General features: G+C 40.2%; 1 protein-coding gene across 6 annotated transcripts in view; it reads right to left on the bottom strand.

Annotated features, from left to right (window-relative positions):
- The window catches only part of NDFIP1 (Nedd4 family interacting protein 1), a 49,641-nt gene that overhangs the window by 9,625 nt on the left and 13,214 nt on the right, over nucleotides 1-26,802 (bottom strand). For 2 of the 6 annotated variants that reach the window (NM_001194017.3, XM_015140858.3), the window contains 6 exon segments: nucleotides 341-446; nucleotides 4,355-4,421; nucleotides 7,769-7,893; nucleotides 9,795-9,882; nucleotides 13,579-13,709; nucleotides 14,027-14,114. In NM_001194017.3, the coding sequence (NP_001180946.1) occupies nucleotides 343-446; nucleotides 4,355-4,421; nucleotides 7,769-7,893; nucleotides 9,795-9,882; nucleotides 13,579-13,709; nucleotides 14,027-14,114 (603 nt within the window). In that variant the 3' untranslated portion in view covers nucleotides 341-342. 6 annotated transcript variants of the gene reach the window in all.

Raw genomic sequence — 26,802 nt, 5'->3', positions numbered from 1 at the left:
GGAACTGGTACAACAGTAAGCAGGGGATTCAGGATGCTGGATTCAGTCAAGCAGCCAAATATCCTAGCTTTCTGATGACTGCTAAGACCCCTGCCTCTTTCACACTGTCAAAGCACAAAGTAACAATTTCTCCTATGGCAAGTTTTCTAATTTGACTTTGTCAATAGCTTTTTGTAAAAATCCCTGTTACTAGACAAGAAACTGCTAAAAGGCAGGGACTGTGCCTTCCTTCCCTTCTCTATATCCCCCTACCACAGATACTTACTCTAAAACTGAACAGAAATCTACAACGTAGCACATGGTTACACTGGGACTAGAATAAATTTTTTTTCTTTAATACCTTTAATAAATAAAGAGAACTCTGGTCCTGGGGAGATTTGAGAAAGTTTCTGGCATCTTCCGAACTTTTGCATAATTGATAAATCCTCTGAGAAACAGGAGAAAGCCTAATTTAAAAAAGAAAAGTATGAATGAATTTATAATTTCCATGGCAAGTCCCCTCCCCAGAAATCCCTCTCCTGATAGCAATACATTGTTATTTTTCTGCTAAAGGTAATCAAAGCATGAGCAATTTCCTCCAGAATCTGCAAAGGATTTTCATACCAAATTATTCATCCTTCAATGAGAAGGTATAATGCAAGAATCAATAGTGTCTTTTGCACATTCAGAATTGAATTGGTCTAAAAAGGAAATAAAAGATGCGGCCAAACATTTACATACGAAAGTCTCATTGAGAAACACATTAAAATCTACCTACTGAGCTCCAAAAAAGCATGCCAATATAATTAACTCCAAACAACAACAACAAAAGACATCATAACTGTTATTTTCTCAAGTAAAAAGAAAAAATGTAACCTTCCTTGTCATGAGCTGTTTTTTCTGTGGACAGTATATAATGTTGTCCACTAGATGTCAGGATCCCCTTATCTATTACAGCAATTCTCATCGTCTCAACTTGAAACTCTAGTTCTCTATTTTTTTTTTTTTTCCCGACAGGGTCTTGCTCTGTTGCCCAGGCTGGAGTGCAGTTATACGATCACAGCTCTGTAAGCTTGAACTCCTGGGCCCAGATGATCCTCCTGCCTCTGCCTCCCAAGTTGCTAGGATAACAGGTTCACACCACCATTAGCTGGGCATCAGCTAATTTTAAAATTTTCTGTAGAGACAGGCGTCTCGCTATGTTGCCCAGGCTGGCCTTGAACTCCTAGGCTCAATTGATTCTCCTGTCTCAGCCTCCCAAAGAATTGGGATTATAGGTGTGAACCACTGCACCCAGCCTATTTTTCTCTTCTTAGTAAGACTCTTTTTTGTGTGACGACACCAGAATCTATAACATTCACAAAACTTTGTACCTCTTAAAACTGTCAGCAGAGAGGTGATATGCACCTCCAGTGGAAACTTGGATACTCTTCTTGGCCTCCTTCTTTCAGAGATGGTCTCTGAGCCCTTAGCACATTTTTTTAAAAAACACTTTTACTGGGATACTCAGTGGCAGAAAACTGTACTTGGACAGTTGAACTGATTTTTAGTAGTTACCAAGAGCTGTCAGCTCTGAGCTTGGGGAACATCATTCTGTTTGGCACCCAAAGCAACAAGTGAATATCGAGCAGGGGGTTACCCCTTCAAATACTAAGCTGGGGTATGGTGGTGGGATCTTACTGAACTGGAAGGCACATGACCTATATGGAGGAGACAGCAACAACTCAGCTTTAGTCAAAGGGTGCCATGGGGAATGTAGGCTAGCTTTGCTTGATATTCCAACTTGTAAGAAAAGTAAAAACATTCAGATGTTTTATGTGAAATAATTTTGATTTTTAAAATGTTGGCAACCAATTAAGAAAAACTTTAAAAGTAACTGTGGAACAAACAAACTATAGGCTAACTATAGCTCATGAGCGGCCAGCTTAGGAGCTCTGCATACAGCTCTGCAAGAGCCATGAAACTGGTTCTCTTCAAAAGGGAAGTTCCCAAAATGACCCGAATATTGGGTATAAATGCTCATAAGTGTATCTAAACCTATTACTACATATATGTATTTTGAGATGGAATCTTGCTCTGTTGCCCAGGCTGGAGTGCAGTGGCACGATCTCAGCTCACTGCAACCTCCGTCTCTCAGGTTCAAGCCATTCTCCTCCCGAGTAGCTGGGATCACAGGCATGAGCAACTGCACCCAGCTAATTTTTGTAGTTTTAGTAGAGACAGGGTTTCACCATGGTGGCCATGCTGGTCTCGAACTCCTGACCTCAAGTGATCTGCCTGCCTCAGCCTCCCAAAGTGCTGGGATTACAGGCATGAGCCACCATGCCCGGCCAAACTCTTATTTTTCGCATACAAGCAAATGGTACATAGCAAGAATGATCAATGATAAAGTATTATAAAACCACCTCCCATGAAACTTTAATATAGAAAGAGAATCAATCCATTAAATTTCCTTAAATCATTTATGCCATAAGCAATCAATCTGAACATATGCTTAAGGGCTCTTCTTTGGTCCATTCAGGATTTGACCTGGGGAAACAGGGGTGGTCAGCCTTTCTCTTAAAGGTACAGTTTAGAAAACAAGCAAGCCAAGGAACTATTTCTTCTAAATTATTCTCCTGTTGGTCATTTTTATTATTAAAGTTCTCAATAATCAAGAGAGGAAAAAAAATTACTATTTCTCTTTCCTTAGAATTCTAATGACCAATCATAGAGTAGATTATGCTGTTGAGGAGGTGGTAGACGGTGTGATGAATGATTTATATTTTCTAAGTAAAATGTAGGGTCAGCAATGCAAGGCTCTGTTAGTCTTGGCAAAACAGGTCCTGAACTGTTTTGTTTTTAGAGACACACTGTCTTGCTGTCACCCAAGCTGAAGTGCAGTGGTGCCATCATAGTTCATTGCAGGCTCCAACTCCTGGGTTCAAGGGGTCCTCCTGCCTCAGTCTCCCGAGTAGCTAGGACTACAAGCACAAACCACCATGCTTGGCTAATTTAAAAAAATTTTTTGTAGAGATGAGGTCTTGCTATGTTGCCCAGGCTGGTCTTGAAATCCTGGCCTCAAGGTGAAATCCTCCTGACTCAGACTCCCAAAATGCTGGAATTACAGGTGTGAGCCACCATGCCTGGCCCAGGTCCTCAATTTATTAAGCACCTGTCAGGCGTGGGTGCCAGGATGTGCTAGCCAGACCCATTAGCAGCACCACCAACAAGAATCTTAATTAAGGAGGCAACAAGCAGCAAAACATAACTGATGTCACAGAAACACAGTGAGGCAATCGCATCGTCTTTAACAGCCACAAGATGGCCCTGTTATTCTTTTGTAGAAATGACAGAAGTGATGGTGGTCTCTCTTACTGTATCATATATATTTTCTTTACAAATAATCAAGAAGCCAACATTGAAATAATTTACTCCAATGTTCATCTCTTTGTTTTAATGTCTAGGAAAAAAATATTTAAAAATAAATGTTTAGAGTAAAAAAAATAATCCAAAGACCAGAAACCTGAAATACCTGGTATATATATTTTTTTAAAAAATTCCGGCCGGACATGGTGGCTCACACCTGTAACCCCAGCACTTTGGGAGGCTGAGGCGGGTGGATCACCTGAGGTCAGAAGTTCGAGACCAGCCTGGCCAACATGGCGAAACACCGTCTCTACTAAAAATACAAAAAATTAGCTAGGTGTGGTTGCGGACACCTATAATCCCAGCTACTTGGGTGGCTGGGGAAGGAAAATTGCTTGAACCCGGGAGGTGGAGATTGCAGTGAGCCGAAATCGTGCCATTACACTCCAGCCTGTGCGACAAAGCAAGACTCTGTCAAAAAAAAAAGAGTCCGCTTGCCTATTGTAAAATAATTCTTATTCCCACCAATGGTAAACTAAAGAATTCTAGAAATCCAGTGGTGGTTCTTTCAGAAGTTATGTCTAGTGAGGTTATATATTTTCTGTTTTCTACTGATAGACCCACCAAAGATGGGCCACCTGCACTTACAAGTTAGTTCAACTGGCTGCAGTAAGCCTATAAGCAATTCTGGTTTGAGTTTGTGAATGCTGTGTGGCAATAGCTCACAAGGGGAAAAAACTGACAGACTACAGAGTCATCAGTATACCCCACTGATCACATGGAGGAGAAGAATGTATGTATAGGTTAGGAAAAACCTACAACCACAAAGAAACTGTTTATTACTCTGCATGTTACTCTGACGGTAACGAAAGACTATTCTTTAAGAAAGCAACATTTTAAAAATGTTTATTAACAATTATTAACATATTACTATACAGTAATCAAGATGAACATTTACTAAAAGTAATTTTACTTATAAAATTTAATGTAATATTTTCTTGCCTTTTCTTACATTAAAAACACTTACCTAAAACCAGGAACACCCACCAGAGCCAGTACTGACCATCAAAATATCCAGGGAAATAGGTGGAAAACTAAAAAATAAGGCAAAACACTTTATAGCAGCTTAACAGACACAATTTCTCATTTTAACTTAAGGGTACACAAAATCACAAAATGCAAGACTGATTCTTTTTTTTTTCTTTTTTTGAGACAGAATTTCCCTCTTGTTGCCCAGGCTAGAGTGCAATGGCACGATCTCGGCTCACTGCAACCTCTGCCTCCCGGGTTCAAGCGATTCTCCTGTCTTAGCCTCCTGTGTAGCTGGGATTACAGGTATGCATCACCATGCCTGGCTAATTTTGTATTTTTGGTAGAGATGGGGTTTCTCCATGTTGGTCAGGTTGGTCTCAAACTCCCTACCTCAGGTGATCCACCTACCTTGGCCTCCGAAAGTGCTGGGATTACAGGCATGAGCTACTGTGCCCGGCAAAACTTATTTGTTCTACCAATGCTATCGCTTAGCCTTTAGAATAATTTTAAAATATAAGTGAAAGTATTTTACATATTACTGGCTTGAAATGGTTACAATAAATGCAAATCTATTTCCTTTCAGAGAAAAGCAATTGTTAAATATGATAGCTTTTAGCTTTATGAACTCCTTATTTTGAAAGTACACAAAAATTTGTGTTTTTTTTGTTTTTTTTTTTTTTTGAGATGGAGTCTCGCTCTGTCACCCAGGCTGGAGTGCAGTGGCCGGATCTCAGCTCACTGCAAGCTCCGCCTCCCGGGTTCACGCCATTCTCCTGCCTCAGCCTCCGGAGTAGCTGGGACTACAGGCGCCTGCCACCTCGCCCGGCTAAGTTTTTGTATTTTTAGTAGAGACGGGGTTTCACTGTGTTAGCCAGGATGGTCTCGATCTCCTGACCTCGTGATCCGCCCGTCTCGGCCTCCCAAAGTGCTGGGATTACAGGCTTGAGCCACCGCGCCCGGCCTCAAAAATTTGTTTTTTAGAAAACATTTTTTCCCCACATAATATTTGCTCTTCTAGAAATGTGTTTCAATAATGATCGTTTTACTTTGCTTATTCAGTGCCAAAAGCAATTATTATTATTATTAATTTTAAGAGACAGGATCTCACTATATTGTCCAGGCTGGATTTGAACTCCTGAGCTCAAGCAATCCTCCCACCTCAGCCTCCTGAGTAGCTGATATCATTGCCTTCTTTCTAAGGAGGCCTGACTTTGTTCCTACTCCTCCAGCCTTGTCTTGACTTTGGAAGCTTTATCATCTATACCAGGGTAATCCCCTTCCTTTGCTGACAACTGGTTTAGGAATGGGCACAGGATGCCATTCTGACCAATGGAAGTTGAGGGCTTCTGAGAAGCTTTCCTGGCTCTTAGAGAAAAAACAGTTCTTTCTAAAGGTGGTAGAAAAAAATTTTTTTAAATAGTTCTTTTTCTTCTCTTGAGCACTGCTGTGTTTCAATGTAATACTGATACATGAAACTGCCATCTTTTAACCCTGAGGGCATGGGGGGATCTGTGCCAATATGCTGATAGGTCAGCTGACCTTGATGATGTCCAATAGCCACTGACTTAACTAACCTCCTTGTCAGGGACTTGTTTTCAGGGGAAATAAACTTTCCCCATTTAAAATAACAATTAAAAATTTTTTTCTAGGCCATTTTGAGCTAGGTTTTTGTTACTCACAGTCAAAAGCATCCTAACTGATACAAGTTAATTCATTTGATTAATTGTTTTTTTTTTGAGACGGAGTCTTACTCTGTCACCCAGACTGGAGTGCAGTGGCACAATCTCGGCTCACTGCAAGCTCCCCCTCCTGGGTTCACGCCATTCTCCTTCCTCAGCCTCACGAGCACCTGGGACTACAGGCCCCCGCCACCACGTCCCGCTATTTTTTTTGTATTTTTTTAGTAGAGACAGGGTTTCACCGTGTTAGCCAGGATGGTCTCGATCTCCTGACCTTGTGATCTGTACGCCTCAGCCTCCCAAAGTGCTGGGATTACAGGCGTGAGCCACCGCGCGCAGCCCATTTAATCCACTTTGTAAATGCAGTTGAAAATTTAGTTACAAAAAAAAAAAAAAGACTGGAATTAATTTTATTTCTCTTTTCCTTGGAGGCTTTGGTGTCCAAGAGTTTAATGTAGTTTGAAAATTAAAATATAGCATTTTATTTGTTAATAAAGTAACAATTAAGATTTAGGGAAGGAATGAAAACCTCTTTAGGGCTTGAGTTCTTAACCTAAAGTCCATTATTATAGATTAGTACATATTAGCTATGTGGGGGAAAAGCTTATAACTTTCATCAGATTCTCAAAGGATTCTAGAACCCTAAAAACGTTAACAAATGTTTTATAATAAATAAGGTGGCACTACTTAGAAAAACTACAGTGGTCAAGCAACACCCATTAGTTAAGTATGCCAATTTATGATGGATAAATTGTTTTTGTTTATAAGGTTGATGATAGCAATAAATGTATCTGAAATCAGGGGACACTTTAAAAGCCTAGATCTTTTACAACTTTAAATTACTTCACGCAGGCCGGGCGCGGTGGCTCAAGCCTGTAATCCCAGCACTTTGGGAGGCCGAGACGGGCGGATCACGAGGTCAGGAGATCGAGACCATCCTGGCTAACACGGTGAAACCCCGTCTCTACTAAAAAATACAAAAAACTAGCCGGGCGAGGTGGGGCGCCTGTAGTCCCAGCTACTCGGGAGGCTGAGGCAGGAGAATGGCGTAAACCTGGGAGGCGGAGCTTGCAGTGAGCTGAGATTCGGCCACTGCACTCCAGCCCGGGCGACAGAGCAAGACTCCGTCTCAAAAAAAAAAAAAAAAAAAAAAATTACTTCATGCAAATTTAACTAACTGGCAACTCTTAAGTCACTAAAGACATACATCTCTATAATTTACTTCAGAGGTAGGCTCCTAATGGAGCAATACTTGTTAAACAGTTTTGGCTCCCCAAACATTTTGGCATAAGCAATCCTGGAGGGGAGAGGGGACGAGAAGGAGAAAAGAAAAGAAGGAAGAAGAGAGAGAGCTAGATTAAAACTGTAACAGAAATGAGAGGAATGGCTGCTTTTGATGAGACATCAAAGGGGTAAATATCCTTCCTTTTATTATAAAAACAACTAATTTCAGAACATATACATTATCATATTATAAACATCAGAAACAAAGAAAGCAGATGGTGAACAATATTAATACTAGACCAGTATTCAATAGCTTTGACAACAAAACTTGTGTGCATGAACCATTTGCAAATGATTTTGGTTCAGCTTCATCATTTTTTAGACAAACTAAAAATCATTTAACACGTTGAAATAACTTTTAAAAAAGCAAATGAAAAATCAAATATTCAAAAATATTCTAATTATTGTCCCTCTGTAGAGCCCATCTTTTCTGTTGTACAACTTACCCTGACAATCAGGATCCACTTAATTAGAGAGAGACCAAATCCTGAAATGGCCCCATACCTTCCTGCAGCTGAAGTGGTCAGGCAAAAAGACAGGAAAAACCCAATCCAGTTAAAGAGGAATGCCACTGCAAAAGCAGAGGAGGGGAAAGATGTTAGACATGTCCTGTTACCCAAGAACAAGAGTGCCTTACACCTGCCTCTGTTTTAATGACTTTCCAAAGGATAAAAGCCTGTCCTCCACAACCCTCACCATACCTCCTCTAAAACAACCATTCTTCTCTGTCTTTCCCCAAAAAGCAAACAAGAAAAATTCCTCCCTATCAGGTTTTACACAATTATGTCTACTGTTAGTTACTTTCAAAAACGCCTTAACAGGCTGAGCACAGTAGCTCATACCTGTAATCCTAGCACTTTGGGAGGCCAATGTGGGAGGATCCCCTGAGCCCAGCAGTTTGAGACCAGCCTGAGCACCACAGTAAGACCCATCTCTACAAAACTGAAAGAAAAAAAATTAGCTGGGCACAGTGGTGCACAGTGGTGCACACCTGCAGTCCCAGCTACTTGGGAGGCTGAGGTGGGGGGAGCACTTGAGCCCAGGAGGTCAAGGGTACAGTGAGAAGTGACCACACCACTGCACTCCAAATTTAGTCTGGGCAACAGAGCAAGACCTTGTCTCAAAAGGAAAAAAAACAAAAAACAAAAAACAGCAAAAAACAAAAAGCAAACCTTAACAGTCTTCAAACTATATACTTACAACCTCTGCTTCCTTTTTTTTTTTTTTTTCTTGAGACCGAGTCTCACTCTGTCACCCAAGTTGGAGTGCAGTAGCATGATCTTGGCTCACTGCAACCTCTGCCTCCCAGGTTCAAGCGATTCTCCTGCCTCAGCCTCCCGAGTGGCTGGGACTACAGGTGTGCACAGCCATGCCCGGCTAATTTTTGTTTTTAGTAGAGACGGGGTTTCTCCGTGTTGGCCAGGCTGGTCTTGAACTCCTAGCCTCAGGTGATCCGCCCACCTCAGCCTTCCAAATTGCTGGGATTACAGGCATGAGCCACTGTGCCCTGGCTTTGACCTCTGCTTTTTTTTTTTTGAGACGAAGTCTCGCTCTTGTCATCCAGGCTGGAGTGCAATGGCACGATCTCAGCTCACTGCAACCTCCGCCTTCCGGATTCAATCGATTCTCCTGCCTCAGCCTCCTGAGTAGCTGGGATTACAGGCACCTGCCACCACACCCAGCTAATTTTTGTATTTTTAGTAGAGATGGGGTTTCACCATGGTGGCCAGTCTGGTATCAAATTCCTGACCTCAGGTGATCCGCCCACCTCAGCCTCCCAAAGTGCTGGGATTATAGGCGTGAGCCCCCATGCCCAGCCTGACCTCTGCTTTTTACTGTGTGTGTTATATATATAGTCCAGTAAATAAAATAAATGCATTCGACATTAAATAAGTGCCCCCAAATAATCTGATTCAAGTCACTCGTCCTCCTGTTCTCTGAATTTTGACAACTTATATAACATCACCTCTAAAAGCAATGCATTTTCTTATCTTTCTAATACAACAAATAAAGGAAATGGTTGCTCACTTATATGTGAGGCACACAAAAAGATAAATGCAAAATAACACGAAGGGAGAAAATCAGGCTGACTTTGATCTGTCAGAAAAAAGAAGCTTTCAGAGCAAAATTCATCAAAGGCATTTAATTCCTATTCTACAGATTAAGGATGAGTAGCAGCAATGCAAAAGGGCCCCGTAGACCTGGAAGATGAGGCTTAGCTCATGTAAAAATGCAGCATCCTCATAACTGCTTTAATTATATTTTCCACAGATATTCATGAAAACAGAAGGCAAAGAGAAGGGATATTAGAACAAAGGTATATTAAGCTTTGAACATTCCAGTAAAAGGCACCAAATAAATATAATGTATTAATACATTAGCTCAACTAGTTATTTTAATTCCGTCAGATTCACCCATAATCCAAAGCACTCTGGTTTGGAGGGGGTGGTTCTGCTATGCATACATACTTACTGAAAAAAGTTAACATGAAAATCCCATCATTTCCTATCCTCAGCTGGTCAGCATCATCAAAATCATCCCGACCCACAAAATCCTCATCCTAAATGAAAAGAAAAAGAATTATTTCTAGGCAAAGGGAAGATATAAAGAAAAATGAAGGCGTAAATTTGAGTAGCAAGGAAAAAAGTTATTGCTTTGGCTCAGTTCAAAATTATGAGCATTAAAGGCTCAATGTGTGTTTAAAATTCCATTTTGCATTATTAATATATAATTAGAAAAGAAGCAAATCTTTTTTCTATCCCCAGTGTTCAAAATGAAATTTTCATCTGATAACCTAAGTTCTTTAACAATACACTTCAAACATTTAAAAGTTCACAAATAACTATTTACTCTTCCTTTAAAAAAATATACCTCAAAAAAAGACAAAAGACAAAATTTACTTACACATTTGGTTTAAATTCTAGAATATCAGTAATCAAGGACCTGTTTAGGACCTAAAATATCAGTAATCCAGGGACTATTAAAGAGATAAAATCAGCCAAGTGCAGTGGTGGCTCATGCCTGTAATCCCAGCACTTTGGGAGGCGGAGGCGGACGGATCATGAGGTCAGGAGATCAAAACCATCCTGGCTAACATGGTGAAACCCCGTCTCTACTAAAAATACAAAAAAATTAGCTGGGAGTGGTGGCGGGCACCTACAGTCCCAGCTACTCAGGAGGCTGAAGCAGTAGAATGGCATGAACATGGGAGACGCAACTTGCAGTGAGCCGATATCATACCACTGCACTCCAGCCTGGGCAACAGAGTGAGACTCCGTCTCAAAAAATAAAAAAAAATTTAAAAAATTAAAAAAATAAATGCTTTACGAGGCTGATATAGGGGAAAAAAGAATAGTACGATCATACACGAATAGTCCACAGAACTGCCCACTGCTCAACTCCATAATCATGTATTTGTATTGGCATACAGATCTAAAACAATCTCACTTCTAACCTTATCAGCAGATAAGACCTCTTCCATCCTAACTTGATAACATAATATTGCAGATCTAGAAATAACATGATCCTGAACAATACCAACACATGTAGGCTATCTTTTTAACTGATGTAGGTATGTGTTGAGATATTTAAAAATAATTGAATATATACTTAAAAGTGATAGATCTGTACACAGTTCAATGAGGGCTCCTCAAATGAAAAACATTTTAGGGAATATCAAAACTTGTTGTACACAGAAAAGAGTCTCGAAGACCCAAATTGTTAACAGTGGTTTCCCTGGGAAGTGGGAACTAGAGAAAGGGAGGTCGGTGGCAATGGCAGCTTCCTTTTCTAACTTAACGTACTTCCTCTATTGTGTGAAATTTCTATTAAAATGAATTGTTTTATAATTAATTTTTAAAAACATTAAATATCTAGTATTCTTACATCATATTAGCAGAATAAGGTTTTGCCAAAATTAAAAGCTAACTCTGTTTTTTGCATAACTACTCAAAGATATACTCCAAAAAACACATGGAAGTAACATCTAATAATATTACAAATGCCTTCTTCCTGTCCTCTTGGTATCTCTTCTACCATGATTCCTCCTAGAAATTGTTGCCAAGTTAATGTTTCCAGAACACCACACAAGTTCTCTCATACCCCTGCTCAAAAACTCTGAAGGATTCTCTAAAAGTTGCATATAGAAGTTTAAATACCCCCGTCTAACATTCCAAGGATTCTATAAACAGTTCTAGTCACAACTTTATATCTCCCTTCACAAACTCTGTGCTCATACAAAGCCAATTACTACATACATAGAACTGCCCTCACCTGGCTGGATTCACACCTGCTTTCTGTGCTTTTTCCCTCTGGAATGTTCTTACCCATCAAAACTCCGGGCCCACATCTAATCACATCTTCCCCTATGATCACCCAGTAAAAAGTTTCAGTTCGTGATGCCCACTGCTCTTAAGTGTCTTAGTTATCAGTATTTGTGGGCCCCTTACCCTAGTTGGATTTTAGGCTTTTGAGTAACAATGAGGAACAGTGCCTTATACAAAGCTTTTTGCCTATCCACTGTAAAATACACTGCATCTTAGATTTTAAAAGTGCTTTATACATGTCTGCTGAATACTAGAGGCCTTTAAGAAGTTCCTAAATATATACCTGTATCAAATGAAAGTATTCTGAAGAGTTCTGTGATTTATCAGACTAATTTCCATACTGATCTATTTACCATATATTGCAACAGGTCTGCAGAGTACAGTGAAACAAACAAGGACTTTGGATTCTAGAATATCTGGGTTTGGCTTTCACTTCTGCCACTTATCAGTTGTATGACTTTGGGAAAATTACTTTATCTCTCTGGACCTAAATTTTCACATCTGTAAAATGGTGGTAATATAATCTCTACCTTTCAAGGTTACTATGAAGACTGGAAACAATATACAAAATACATAAAAGCATCAAGCACAGTACCAAGCATGTTGTTTGCTTCCAATATACGGCAGTTACATTATGATTGTCTTGCCCTTAGACACTAGGGTTCTTAGTTTCTCTCTGGCACCTATAAGAACTGAACACATATCATCACCATTTAGGATCATCCTAGACTGCGCTCATAAACTATTTCTGCCAAGCAATGATTTTAGGAGCTCTGCTCCTCACAGTAGGTGTGGTCTGTAAACAGTCTACTATCTTCAAGCCAAGAGGGGAACTTCTGGGCCTATGCCATCACACTGCCTAGACTAGGTTTCTGTTCTTGCTCATTACTCACCCCAGTTTCTTGCTAGAATAGAGCCTAGAGGCTTGATGGTCCCCACATTTCTGGGGACTTATCCTGCTTCCATTCTCCCAACATCTGATCCAATGCCCTACCTGCATCAACCTCAATCTGGATAAATATTTACAAAATGACAAATACAGCACTTACATATCTGACATCAAGAACCAAGAGTGCCCAATAATCTCCACTGGTTTATATGGCATCCCAATCTCCTCCTCCATGAATCTATGTCAAGCTAGATGGAATCTGAACTCACTATGTCCCCACAAATGACATGATCTGGACTGCTGTTAAGAATGGAGTTCATTGGCCGGGCGCGGTGGCTCAAGCCTGTAATCCCAGCACTTTGGGAGGCCGAGACGGGCGGATCACGAGGTCAGGAGATCGAGACCATCCTGGCTAACACGGTGAAACCCCGTCTCTACTAAAAATACAAAAAACTAGCCGGGCGAGGTGGCGGGCGCCTGTAGTCCCAGCTACTCGGGAGACTGAGGCAGGAGAATGGCATAAACCTGGGAGGCGGAGCTTGCAGTGAGCTGAGATCCGGCCACTGTACTCCAACCTGGGCGGCAGAGCAAGACTCCGTCTCAAAAAAAAAAAAAGAATGGAGTTCACCTAAATCAATGTGAAGATCTCTTTTATGAGTTTAATTCTATAAATTTGAACATATTTATTATCTTCCTAGACCTCCTTAGCAGCTATCCACCCAACAGCAAAATATTAAGTGTGCAGAATCAAGGAAACGTTACTGTGCTCCTGCTTCAAGATACTTCAGCCATCCCAGGAGACTTGAAAAAGTAGTGGCAATAGGAGAGATAAAGGAAAAATGAGCAGGTTTGACTAGTAATTTACCTTGTCATTTTTAGGAAGAGATGAGTTTATTATCCCAAAAGCAAATATACCTGATTTTTTAAATTAGCTCTACTTTCACTAATCAATACAATCATAAGTAATGAATCAAAATTGGACAATGAAAATAACTTAATTCCCATAGAGCAGCCATCAAGTAACATGGCAAATTATACTCACTCTCCCAGGAACCAAAGGGATAGTAGCTTCGGCCTTGGTCCGCTCCGCTTCATCATAACTGGGCAGTGTTGTAGCTACATTGTAAGATGGGGGCTTTGGAAACCCAGACTCATCCTTGTAGTCAAAATATGCTGCAGAATTTTAACAGTCACAATTTTTTGATAATTAGCTGAATTGAAATAAAAGGAGTTCCACTAACTCTAGCAGACAAAACCCAGCCATTCCCTTAAGAGTACATATATAACAATTGAACCAAAAGACATTTCTAGATGAACGTCTAAGAGACTGGGGGTGATTTTTAAATGTATCCACTTCTCAATTATTTAAAATCCAGACTCGCTTTGTAACCTTTCTTCCGACTGGTTCTGAAACGTTTTTTTTTTAAACTGTAATGTCAAAGCGCAGAGTGTTTTTAAGGATTCCGTAATCACTTTGCCCTGTTACCTACCTGCGCTCTCTGCAGAAATGCTGCTGTAAGGTGGAGGAGCATCACCGGCAGCCTGTTCAGGTTCTCCAGACTCTTCTTCATTCTGTAACTAAATAAAAATTTCATATTTTAATGCAAGCATAAAGCCAATTAGAAAGATAAGAACCCAAAAACTGAAATAAATAGCCTTTCTAGAAAGCTATTTAGCAATGTATTTTGAAAGCCTTGATACACAAATCCTTTAAGAATTCTACTCCCAGGAAGTTATTCTATGAAAATATTCAAAGAGGCAAAAAGGGTACATATAAGTGTTGTGTCAGCAAAAATTAGAAACAACCTAAATTCCAATCATAGGAGACAAATAAATTATAGTACATCTCACAAAGGACTACTAAACGGCCATTAAAAATTAAATTTCGCCATCCTGGCCAACATGGCAAAACCCCATCTCTACTAAAAATACAAAAATTAGCCAGGCATGGTGGCACACTCCTGTAGTCCCAGCTGCTCAGGAGGCGTAGGCACAAGAATCATTTTAACCCGGGAGGCGGAGGTTGCAGTGAGCTGAGATGGTACCACTACACTCCAGCCTGGGCAACAGAGCGAAACTCTGTGTCAAAAAAATACACATTAAATTTCAGCCAGGCATGGTGGCTCACACCTGTAATACTAGCACTCTGCAAGGCCTAGGCAGGTGGGATCGCTTGAGATTAGGGGAGCTTAGGAGTCAAGACTAGCCTGGGCAACATGGCAAAACCCTGTTTCTAAAAAAAAACAAAAATTACCTGGGAGTGGTGGCATGCACCTGTGGTCCTAGCTACTCAGGAGGCTGAGGCAGCAGGACGGCTCGAGCCCAGGAGGTCGTGGCTGCAGTGAGCCGAGATTGTGCCACTGCCCTCCAGCCTAGGTGACAGAGTGAGACCATGTCTTTTAAAAAAAAAATTAAATTTAATTACTCAAATAGGTATTTATGGTGTACGATTATTACATGAAAATAGCTAAATTTGCCAAACAATATGCATCATATATTCCTTTTTAAAAAGGCAGACATATAATGGAAAAGAGGCCTAGAATGAGACATTTACAGTTCAACACTGTTATTTCTAGGTAATAGGAGTACAGGGGAATTTTTCCTTTTTGTTGTGTATCTGCATGTTCAAATATTTTGTAGTGAATATTTATCACTTGTATACTTTTTTTTAGAGAGACAGGATCTCATTCTTGCTGCCCAGGCAGGAGTGCGGTGGCACAATTATACCCTGGCTTTTTTTAAATTTATTTTTTGTAGAGATGGGGTCTCCCTGTGTTGCCCAGGCTGGTTTCCAACTCCTGGCCTCAAACGACGTATACTTTTTTAAAGTTAGAAAAATAATCTGTTAAGACAAAAGACAAATCACAGACAAACCATGTTATCATTATATTTAGCATGCACACCAAATTAAATCTTAAATAATTGAGACATTTATGAAAACATAAAATTCTCCCTAATTCTACATATATCTGTCAATCGATATCCCTTTTCCCTATCTCAGCAACTTTTCTGCCAGTCAAATCTTCAATTTATTTATTTATTTTTTATATTTTTGAGACGGAGTCTTGCTCTCTCGCCCAGGCTGGAGTGCAGTGGCGCGATCTTGGCTCACTGCAAGCTCCGCCTCGCAGGTTCACGCCATTCTCCTGCCTCAGCCTCCCCAGTAGCTGGGACTACAGGCGCCCGCCACCACGCCTGGCTAATTTTTTTTGTATTTTTTAATAGAGACGGGGTTTCACTGAGTTAGCCAAGATGGTCTCAATCTCCTGACCTTGTGATCCGCCTGCCCCAGCCTCCCAAAGTGCTGGGATTACAGGAGTTAGCCACCGCGCCCAGCCTTCTTCAATTTTTTTAAATAACTCACACCAAAAGTGTCTGCTGTTGCTAGTCTGTATAGCCTACACAAGTCATCTTCACAGAATAAAGACATTTCATTTGGTTTTTCGAGTCCAGTGCGACAATGAACTATATTAATTTAAAAGATGAGCTGACTGGGACTAGGAGTCAATCTGGAAATTAATAACAGAATATTTAGTGATATAACTGATGTAGGGGTCTAGTCCTGGCTTCAGTATCATCAGGATATACAGAGCCAACTGACATACTTGTAAAATACATACCACCTCTAAACCATACTGCTATAAAGAACTCTATCTTGAATTAAGACAGAAAAACAGGCTGAGGTGTACTAACATGAAGTAAGGCTCCATAATCCATTAAAATTTTTGTTTTTTTTTTTTTTGAGATGGAGTTTCACTTTTGTTGCCCAGGCTGGAGAGCAATGGCGGGATCTCGGCTCACTGAAACCTCCACCTCCCAGGTTCAAGTGATTCTGTTACCTCAGCCTCCGAGTGGCCGGGACTACAGGTGTGTGCCACCAGGCCTGGCTAATTTTTGTATTTTTAGTAGATGTTGGCCAGGCTGGTCTCAAACTCCCAACCTCAGGTGATCCGCCTGCCTTGGCCTGCCAAAGTGCTGGAATTACAGGTGTGAGCCATTGTGCCCGGCCATAATCCATTAAATTTTAAGTGATCATCTCAATCTCAAATACTATTCAAAAACAGATGTCAATAAATTTTTCTGACTAATACTACAAAAGCTTCAATTTCAAATGAATTCCTGTGTCAAATTCTCATCAGCATCTACCATCTGGGTACATTTTTTCGAATCCTAGTAATCTAATGTTAAACTTAAGGTACACCCAAAATAACTGTATTGTAACCTAAGATAATTTTTCCTTTTAAACAAATACATGTGGTCAAAATAGCTGCAGTAAAGCCAAATGCTCCTGGGACACTGAACTAGTGAATTATTTAAAGAGAGTTCTTGGGACAACAGTTCACCTAAAATACTGGTTTTAACATTATTTGAAGCTCTTGGCAAGGTATTCTTAGCCTCCTCATACCTAACCACTCTTGTGCTGTGGGAAGGTCACCAAAAGAAGCAGAAGAGTCAGCAGCAAGAACAGAGGCAAATACGGACTTTTCGAAAATGTTCCCTTAATATACTGTAGCCAGTAATGAACTTCATTTAAATCTAGCTTGGTTTATATCTAACTCGTTTTATATTTCCTGAGCTTGGTGTCAAAGTAATCACATTACCTCTGCATAATTTAGGTCTCAGAAAGGAACCATGACAATTCTAAGAAATACAGAAATCCAAAGAAGAGGTTAAGAGGTCTTCTATGACAATATTTATAAGATAGGCTGCCTGTCTCCTGGCAACTTGGAAACATTCAATTTGATCATCCCCCACCACAGTAAAAGATGACAGTGCAAATAAATTCCAGCCTTCTTAGAAACGCCAATTTTCACTTTGATAAGGAAAAAAGAAACACTTCTATGTGAAGAGTTTGCTCCATTAAAATTCACTACTTTAGAGTAGTGTACTTTTTTCAATTAAAAAAAAGAAAAAGAAAAACAATTTAAAACACCATTATGACTATGGTACAATCCCAAGACCTCACTATACAGGCTTCCCACTCTGGCTTATTTCTATAATGCTGGTGTTAAGATTAGGCTCCATCAAGAAAGCTGTTTAAAACAAAACACTGCAAGGTAGGGGGATTGGGGGGAGAGGAAATCACCTTCAAAAAGAGGTATTTAGTGACCGCCATCTGCATGAATAATAACTTGCTGAACCATGGAATTCTTAAATATACATCTTTTTACACTTCGGGGGCAACAAATCAGGCATTCACTAACAAGTGGAGGAACACGTGCTCTAGAACTAGAGTGTACTATAAAATTCATTACTTGGTTCCAAAACTTATTTTTAAGATTCCCCTTTTCTGTCCCTGGGAACTCTTCTGTGCAGCCTCCCTGCCATGTCCCTGGAGTTCAGGGATCTTCGGGCTTTTTCCTGACACTTTCTGAAAGAATACGTAGCATTGTCACTTTGGGGTTAGAGTTGGAAAGATGCTCAGTCTCTTCTATCAACTGGCCAGTGGAAGCCTGAGTCCCATTTAACTGTCATAGAATCTGGGTTGTAGGGGACACTCAGAGAGACAGATCTGGGAACTTCTGCTCTCAGTACACGGAGATGTTGGGCAAGGATAGGAGGGATATCCTTTGAGTGACCGTGATAGATAATAAATAGCTGTTGGACACTAGATTTTTTTTTCCTGTCATATAATTTCTGTTAAAATTCTGATCAATTTTACTAACCTTCAAATATGATTTTATTTTTAATTTTTTTAATTTTTATTTTTTTGAGACAGAGTTTCACTCTGTCACCCAGGCTGGAGTGCAGTGGTACGATCTCGCTCACTGCAACCTCTGCCTCCTGGGTTCGAGTGATTCTTCTGCCTTAGCCTCTCAAGTAGTTGGGATCACAGGCATGTGCCACCATACCTGGCTAATTTTTGTATTTTTAGTAGAGATGGGGTTGTGCCACGTTGGCCAGGATGGTATCAAACTCCTGATCTCAAGTGATCCACCTGCCTCCACCTCCCAAAGTGATAGGATTACAGGCATGAGCCACCACACTCGGCTGAAATATGATTTAAATGGCATTTTTTCCAAATAGAGCTATACAATTACCTACACAGGCCATATAAAGTAGAGTTTAATACACAACTACCTATAACTACCTATGCCTCCATCACTAAGAAATAAATAATCCAATCACCTGAGAATTCAGATGACCTTTCACTTTCTCACACCCAGAGTGTGCCCTTACTCTTGTCCTGATTACCTTTGCTTCTCTCTATGTGCTGAGCAGACTAGAATGGCTCCCCAGAAGAACCCTAAAACTGTTCCATTGTTCCCACTTCAGATATATCACAATCTGCCATGGTACCTTTGGCCTTGATGACCTTCAATTTTAAAAAAACATTTATTTACAAATAGGTGCTACTAAGGTTTTGTTCTCAAGTCACACCTGTAATCCCAGCACTGTGGGAGGCCAAGTGGGCGGATCACTTGAGGTCAGCAGTTTGAGACCAGCCTGGCCAACATGGTAAAACCTCATCTCTACTAAAAATACAAAAATCAATCAGGTGTGGTGGCATACACCTGTAGTCCCAACTACTCGGGAGGCTTATGCACCAGAATCGCTTGATCCTGGGAGGTGGAGGTTACAGTAAGCCAAGAGCAAGCCACTGCACTCCAGCCTGGGCGACGAGCGAGATTCTGTCTCAAAAATAAATAAATAAATAAATAAATAAATAAATAAAATAAGAGGGTTGTTTCCCCTCCTTATCACCTTCCTCTGTATCTAGGTACTATTGGTATTAAAAATAAATATGACATTTTTATGAATCTCCAACACAGAAATCATATATAGTTCTAATTCTAATAGAAACAAACTTGAATTTAACAAGTTTAAGACATTATACCCTACAGATTTAAACTATTATTTGAGTCCAAGAAAGCTTCATCACTGCCCTCCTCGCTAAGTAGTTCTAAAATGAGTTGTTTTTCAGCAATAGCAGAACTGGGGCTAGGATTAGGGATAAGCAAGGGGCAACATTTATAACTGTAGCAAATGGCAGGACCTAAAGGCACTTAAAAGTCATTCTTGGATTCTCTATATTTACTAAGAATGGGAGAACAACAAAAAACCCTACACTAAACAAAACCCATAAATCCTTATGTATAAGAAAAGGTATCAACATATACCTCAGAATTCATATAAACAAACAAAGCACATGAAAAATAATGCTGAACTATCCAGTAAGTCTATAAAGTTGCAAGTATTTTCATTACTTCATTTTTTTTGGTTTGGTCCTACTCAAACAGCAAGAAAATTCTTATAAGTTTCAAGTCCCTTCTTTAAGTTATTAAAAATAAATATCAGAAAGTTCTGGGTCAATGCCTGAACTCTAGCTTTAAATGTTATTTACCAATTCTATCTTAGAGTTAATTTCTAAAACTTTTACCTTAAAATCTAATTTTTAAAGCTCTCATTACCAGCCCACAACTGCATCGTCCCTAAATCCTACCAAAACAAGACGGTATAATTACAAAGCACATTTCTTTTGGTAAACAGCTGAGTATGCTATTTTACTGTTGTTCAGAAATAATCATTAAGTTTGTGTGGCCTGTACATTTACTTTATATATTGTAAATATAAACTCTGTCATTCTAACATCACCAAATTATTTACATTCAAGAAAAATTCTCTATTTAATTATTAATTAGGAGAAGATATTTTAAGTAATTCTGACAAGAGAAACTAAACAATAAAAAGGCAACCCAATTATAAAATGGGCAAATGATTTGAATAGACATTTCTCCAAAGAAGATATACAAAAGGCCAGCAGACACAAAATGCTCAATATCATTAAGTCAGCAGGAAAACATAAATCAAAACCAAGACTCGATACCACTTCATGCTTACTAGGATGGCTATAATCAAAAAGACAGACAATAGCAAGTGCTGAGTATGTGGAGAAACGGCAACTCTAATACACTGCTGGTGGGAATGCAAAATGGTGCAGCTGCTGTGGAAAAGTTTGGCAGTTCCTCAAAATAAGTTAAACACAGGCTGAAAACACACTGGCTCAGCCTGCAATCCCAGCACTTTCAAGAGGCTGAGGCAGGAGGATCACTTGAGGCCAGGAGTTTGAGACCAGCCTGGGAAACACAGCAAGATCCTGTCTCTACTAAAAATGTAAAAATTAGCCGGGCATGGTGGCACACCTGTGATCCACCTACTCAAGAGGCTGAGACAGGAGGATCACTTAAGCTGAAGAGTTCAACGCTTCAGTGAGTCCAGTCCAGTCTGTTGCTCAGTCTGAGCAACAGAGTGAGATCCTGTCTCAAATAAAAACAACAACATAAATTTATATTAACATCAAGCAATTCCACTCCAAGGTATATACCAAGAGAACTGAAAACAAGTTCATACAAAAACTTGTACATGAATCTTCACAGTAGCATTATCCATAATTGCCAACAATGTTCATCAACTTACTAATAGATCAACAAAATGTGGCATACCTGTACAATGAAATATTATTCATCCAAAAAAAATGAGGTACTGACACATGCTGAAACATGAATGAACCTTAAAAACATTACAAGAGGCCGGGCGGAAGTAAACCCAGCATTTTGGGAGGTCGAGGCAGGCGGATCATGAGGTTAGGAGATTGAGACCATCCTGGTTAACACGGTGAAACCCTGTCTTTACTGAAAATACAAAAAAATTAGCCGGGTGTGGTGGGGGGCACCTGTAGTCCCAGCTACTTGGGAAGCTGAGGCAGGAGAATGGTGTGAACCCAGGAGGCAGAGCTTGCAGTGAGCTGAGATTGCACCACTGCACTCCAGCCTGGGCGACAGAGTGAGACTCCATCTCAAAAAAAAGAAAAAAAAAAATTATAGTACAACAAAGAAGCCAGTCACAAAAGGCCATATATTGAATGCTTCCATTTATTATAAAATGTCCAGAAAAGGCAAAATCCATAGAGACAAAGTATATCAGTGGTTGCCAGGGGCTAGAGAAGGGGGAGCAACTGACTGCAAATGGGTCCAGGTTTCTTTTGGGGGTGATAAAAAAATGTTTTAGAATTAGGCAGTGATAATGGTTTCACACCTTGTGAATATAGTAAAAACTACTGAATCGGATGGGCGTGGTGGCTCACACCTGTAATCCCAGCACTTTGGGAGGCCGAGGTGGGTGGATCACGAGGTCAGAAGTTAGAGACCAGACTGGCCAAGATGGTGAAACTTCGTCTCTACTAAAAATACAAAAAAAATTAGCTGGGCGTGGTGGCACGCACCTGTAATCCCAGCTATTTGGGAGGCTGAAGCAGAGAATTTCTTAAACCTGGGAGGTGGAGGTTGCAGTGAGCTAAGATCGTGCCACTGCACTCCAGTCTGGGTGAAAAGCAAGACTCCATCTCAAAAAAAAAACACCAAAAAAACAAAAAAAAAAAACACTGAATCATACACTTTAAAAGTATTTTCTAATTTTTAAAAGCAAACCTATATAAACATAAATTTTATTTAAAACAAAACATTCCTCCAAGTATTATTCTCTGGCTAAATAAATGTCCATGCCCCTCAATGGGAAGGAATGGGTCCTGATCATACCAATAAAACCAGAACTTAACACAGAACACACATTTGTGAATGAATGAAAACAAAAAAGAGGAAGAGCACACTGAATTATAAACTACTTATAGTTAAAAAAAAAAAAAAATCCTTAATGTTCTCTTTTCCTGAAGAGAAGAATTATTAGGATCAAGAGGAAAAATATCACTTTTTTCCTACTTCAAGAGTTTGAAAAAGATGACTTTTTTTGTTGCTCTTGTTTTTTATGAGATGAAGTCTCGCTTTGTCACCGAGGCTAGGGTACAATAGCATGATCTTGGCTCACTACAACCTCCACCTCCCAGATTCAAGCGATTCTCTTGCCTAGCCTCCTGAGTAGCTGGGATTATAGGCCCCTGCCACCACACCTGGCTAATTTTTGTATTTTTAGTAGAGACAGGGTTTCGCCATGTTGGTCAGGCTGGTCTTGAACTCCTGACCTCAAGCTATCCACCCGCATTTGCCTCCCAAAGTGCTAGGATTACAGGCGTGAGCCACTGCACCCAGCCAAGATATCTTTTAAAAACCAAATCTTCGGCCAGGTGCGGTGGCTCACGCCTGTAATCCCAGCACTTTGGGAGGCCGAGGCAGGCAGATCACGAGGTCAGGGGATTGAGACCATCCTGGCTAATACGGTGAAACCTCATCTCTACTAAAAGTACAAAAAATTAGCCGGGCGTGGTGGGGTACCTGTAGTCCCAGCTACTCGGAAGGCTGAGGCAGGAGAATGGCGTGAACCCGGGAGGTGGAGCTTGCAGTGAGCCAAGATCGTGCCACTGCACTCCAGCCTGGGCGACAGAGCAAGACTCCATCTCAAAATAAAGAAAAACAAAAAACAAAAAAACTTCAAGTTGCTCATGCAGAACCAAAAAAAAAAAAAAAAAAAAAAAGGAAAAAACCCACCAAAGCAATCACCAGATTCAGACTATCCTCAATATCTCTCACAGAAAAGATAAATGCAAATCCTCTTAATAGCAAAATGAAAACACATTTAAAAATCAAAATTTGCCAAAAGTGAAGTAATCAGAATAATGCTTTAAAAAGTCAATACAATAACAGATGAAAAGAATACCCTAATTTTGCAGTAAATCCCCTCAGAAAGGCTAACCGTTTGTAAAGCTTTCTATTTAAAATTTTTGTGGTTATCATCACTGTTAATATGTATCAATATAACTGATGAATACAACTTGGTTTGGAAAGAGAAAATGATTTATGTTAGAATGAGTCCTTAGAAATGAAAGCACAAATACTGTGACCTACGATCATCAATTTTGTGGGGTTTTTTTCTGATCTTTCTATTCTTTACGTAGGTCCAAGTAACAAGTAAAGGCATGCCATCCAAAGAGAAAGGCAAGGAACTAGGAGAAATCAACCCTCATCCCTGAAGGCACTAATTAGCCAACCACGGCTATGGTAGTAGCGAGCACCAGAAAATTATCATCAACCTGCCAACCCCTGGGATCTGTGTCTGACATCCAAGTATTTCTAGGACTGATGGTTCCACCAATATATCGCCAAGCAAATAATCCTCAGTGTTTTCTGACACCCAGCTTGAGAAAAACCTACAGCCAAGAGCCTTTGAGGTTAATGGCAGGCCCCCCATGGGTCATGATCTTACAAAGACTAGGGAAATAAGGAGGGACAATTGTTCAATATTTCCAAATAGCATTTTAATAGCAAGTCTCTCTGCTCATGAACATATAGGATTTTAAATTAAGAAGTAGCATCTACACAATTTATAACCAGTTCATTACTGAGGAGTAATGTGAGTTCTTCCTTTTCTCCACTTCTTGGTTCCATAAGAAAATTCAGGCTTAGTTCAGAGCTCCAGGGCCCATTCGAGAAGGATTTAAAGCCCTAGAGAAAGACAAGTTGAAAAGGAGACTAAGCACCTGGCTCCCTGACTTTGACAGAATAGCAGGAACCGGTCATCTTTTGTTTACAGAGTAAACAATACTAAAAATAGTGGCTATATCAGACTCATTTTAAAATAATTTATATAAAATCTAGTCCATAATTTAAACGCAAAGGTGGTAAATACATTGTTTTAACCCCCCACCACCCCATATGTAGATTTTATCTAAGATATGTTAAAGCTCTAAAATAGAAACATAGAAGCAGAAACAAGCTCCTAATTATTTGTCATTTAAAATGATACATTAAGTAGCCCCTTCCAAAGGGGAAAAAAAAGTCACAACAGATCATGGACTACAACTGGCATCTATTCAAGAATTATTTTATGGCTGGACGTGGTAGATCACACCTGTAATCCCAGCATTTTGGGAGGCTGGGGTGGAAGGACTGCTTGAGCCCAGTTCAAGACCAGCCTGGGCAACGTAGCAAGACCCTGCCTCTTAAAAAAAAAAAAAAAAAGAATTCTAGATTTCAAGAACAATTTTTAAAAATCATTTGTTTGGGCCAGGCACAGTGGCTCATGCTTGTGATACCAGCACTTTGGGAAGCCAAAGTGGGAGGATTACTTGAGGTCAGGAGTTTGAGACCAGCCTGGCCAACATGGTGAAACCCCATCTCTACTAAAAATAGAAAAATTAGCTGGGTGTGGTGGCACGCCCCTGTAGTCCCAGCTACTTGGGAGGCTGAGGCACGAGAATCACTTGAACCTGGGAGGTAGAGATTGCAGTGACCTGAGATAACCCCCACTGCACTCTAGCCTGGGCAACAGACAAGACTCTGCCTAAAAAACAAAACAAAACCAAAACACACACACAAGAACTCTACTATTCATTCAGAAGACACCATCAGGAAAATTAAAAGAAAATCCGAAGAGCGGGAGGATATGTTTTTCAGAAAATGGACTTATATCCAAAATACATAAAGAACTTCTTAAAATCGGGCCGGGTGCGGTGGCTCAAGCCTGTAATCCCAGCACTTTGGGAGGCCGAGACGGGCGGATCACGAGGTCAGGAGATCGAGACCATCCTGGCTAACCCGGTGAAACCCCGTCTCTACTAAAAAAATACAAAAAACTAGCCGGGTGAGGTGGCGGGCACCTGTAGTCCCAGCTACTCGGGAGGCTGAGGCGGGAGAATGGCGTAGACCCGGGAGGCAGAGCTTGGAGTGAGCTGAGATCCAGCCACTGCACTCCAGCCTGGGCAACAGAGCGAGACTCTGTCTCAAAAAAAAAAAAAAGAACTTCTTAAAATCAATAAGGAAGCCATTCAATAAAAAAAGGGACAAGACTTGAATAGACATTTCACAAAAAAAGATATCTAAATGGCCAATAAACTTACAAAACGGTGCTCTATTTCACTAGTCATTATAGAAATGAAAATTAAAGTAGGCCGGGCGCGGTGGCTCAAGCCTGTAATCCCAGCACTTTGGGAGGCCGAGACAGGCGGATCACGAGGTCAGGAGATCGAGACCATCCTGGCTAATATGGTGAAACCCTGTCTCTACTAAAAATACAAAAAAAAAAACTAGCCGGGCGAGGTGGTGGGTGCCTGTAGTCCCAGCTACTCGGGAGGCTGAGGCAGGAGAATGGCGTAAACCCGGGAGGCGGAGCTTGCAGTGAGCTGAGATCCGGCCACTGCACTCCAGCCTGGGCGACAAAGCGAGACTCCGTCTCAAAAAAAAAAAAAAAAAAAAAAAAAAAAATGAAAATTAAAACCACAGATGACGACCGAAATAAAAAGCAGAAAATACCAAATGTTATCGAGGATATATAATAAACAGAACTCTCACACTACACTACTGATGGGAGTATAAACCTGTACAAGTACTTTAGAAAACTGTTTGCCAATATCAACAAAAGATGAATTTACACATATCCAGCAATTCCACTCCTAGTTATATGTCCAACAGAAACATTTACATATGATACCAAAAGACATATAAGGAGGGGCAAAGCAACAGTATTCATAAAACTGGAAATTACTGAAATGCCTATCTACAGTAGAAGAGGTAACTAAATTGTGGTATTTTCACAAAATGAGACAGCAGTGTGCATGAATAAACTGTAACCCACATGGGTAAATTTTGCAAAATCATGTTGAGCAAAAGAAGCCAGACTCAAAACAGTATTTACTGTATGATCAGGTTCATATAAAGACTTTTTTAAAGAACAGACAAACTAAACATACCAGTGAGTATGCCCTGGGAGGAGAGTGACTGGAAAGGCCCTGAAGGGACCTTTTGGAGTGCTGGTAATTCTGTTTCTGGATTTAGTATGCTAGAGTAGAGCATACTAGTTAGCTGTGCAAGTTCAGTTTGTGAAAATTCATTGAGCTGCACATTTATGATTGTACATGTTTTTATACATATATCATACTTCGCTAACAATTCAGAAATGGGAATAGAAAAACACTGTATGAGGAATACTGATGATGCAGACTGTGAGCCCTCTGTGGACTGAGACCTTTGCATGGTTTATCAATGCATTCACCCCAGCACTTACCAGTGAGTGGCACAGCATGGATACATTAGTGAGTGTTGGCCAAAATAGGCATGGAGGTGGATTTCTAACAGAAACTTACCTGAAGAAACAGCAGCTATTCTTAATACCATCTTAACTTACCAGTTCACATCTATGAAAAGTATTCATATTACTTTACAAATCTCCAAATAAATTCACAGGCTATGCATGTAGCCATACACAGATGACTGCTATAACTGTAGAGAGGACAGTGATGATGGTTTCAGGAATGGAGAGTGGCAGTTATGGTATCCCCATCACTACTTAGCACAAGGAGTGCATTTTAAACATGGAAGAA

Source organism: Macaca mulatta, chromosome 6, assembly GCF_049350105.2.
Source record: "Macaca mulatta isolate MMU2019108-1 chromosome 6, T2T-MMU8v2.0, whole genome shotgun sequence".
NCBI classification, from domain to species: Eukaryota; Metazoa; Chordata; class Mammalia; order Primates; family Cercopithecidae; genus Macaca; species Macaca mulatta.
The sequence above is the reverse complement of the archived record's forward strand: the minus strand, read 5'-3'. Positions and strand labels throughout refer to the sequence as shown.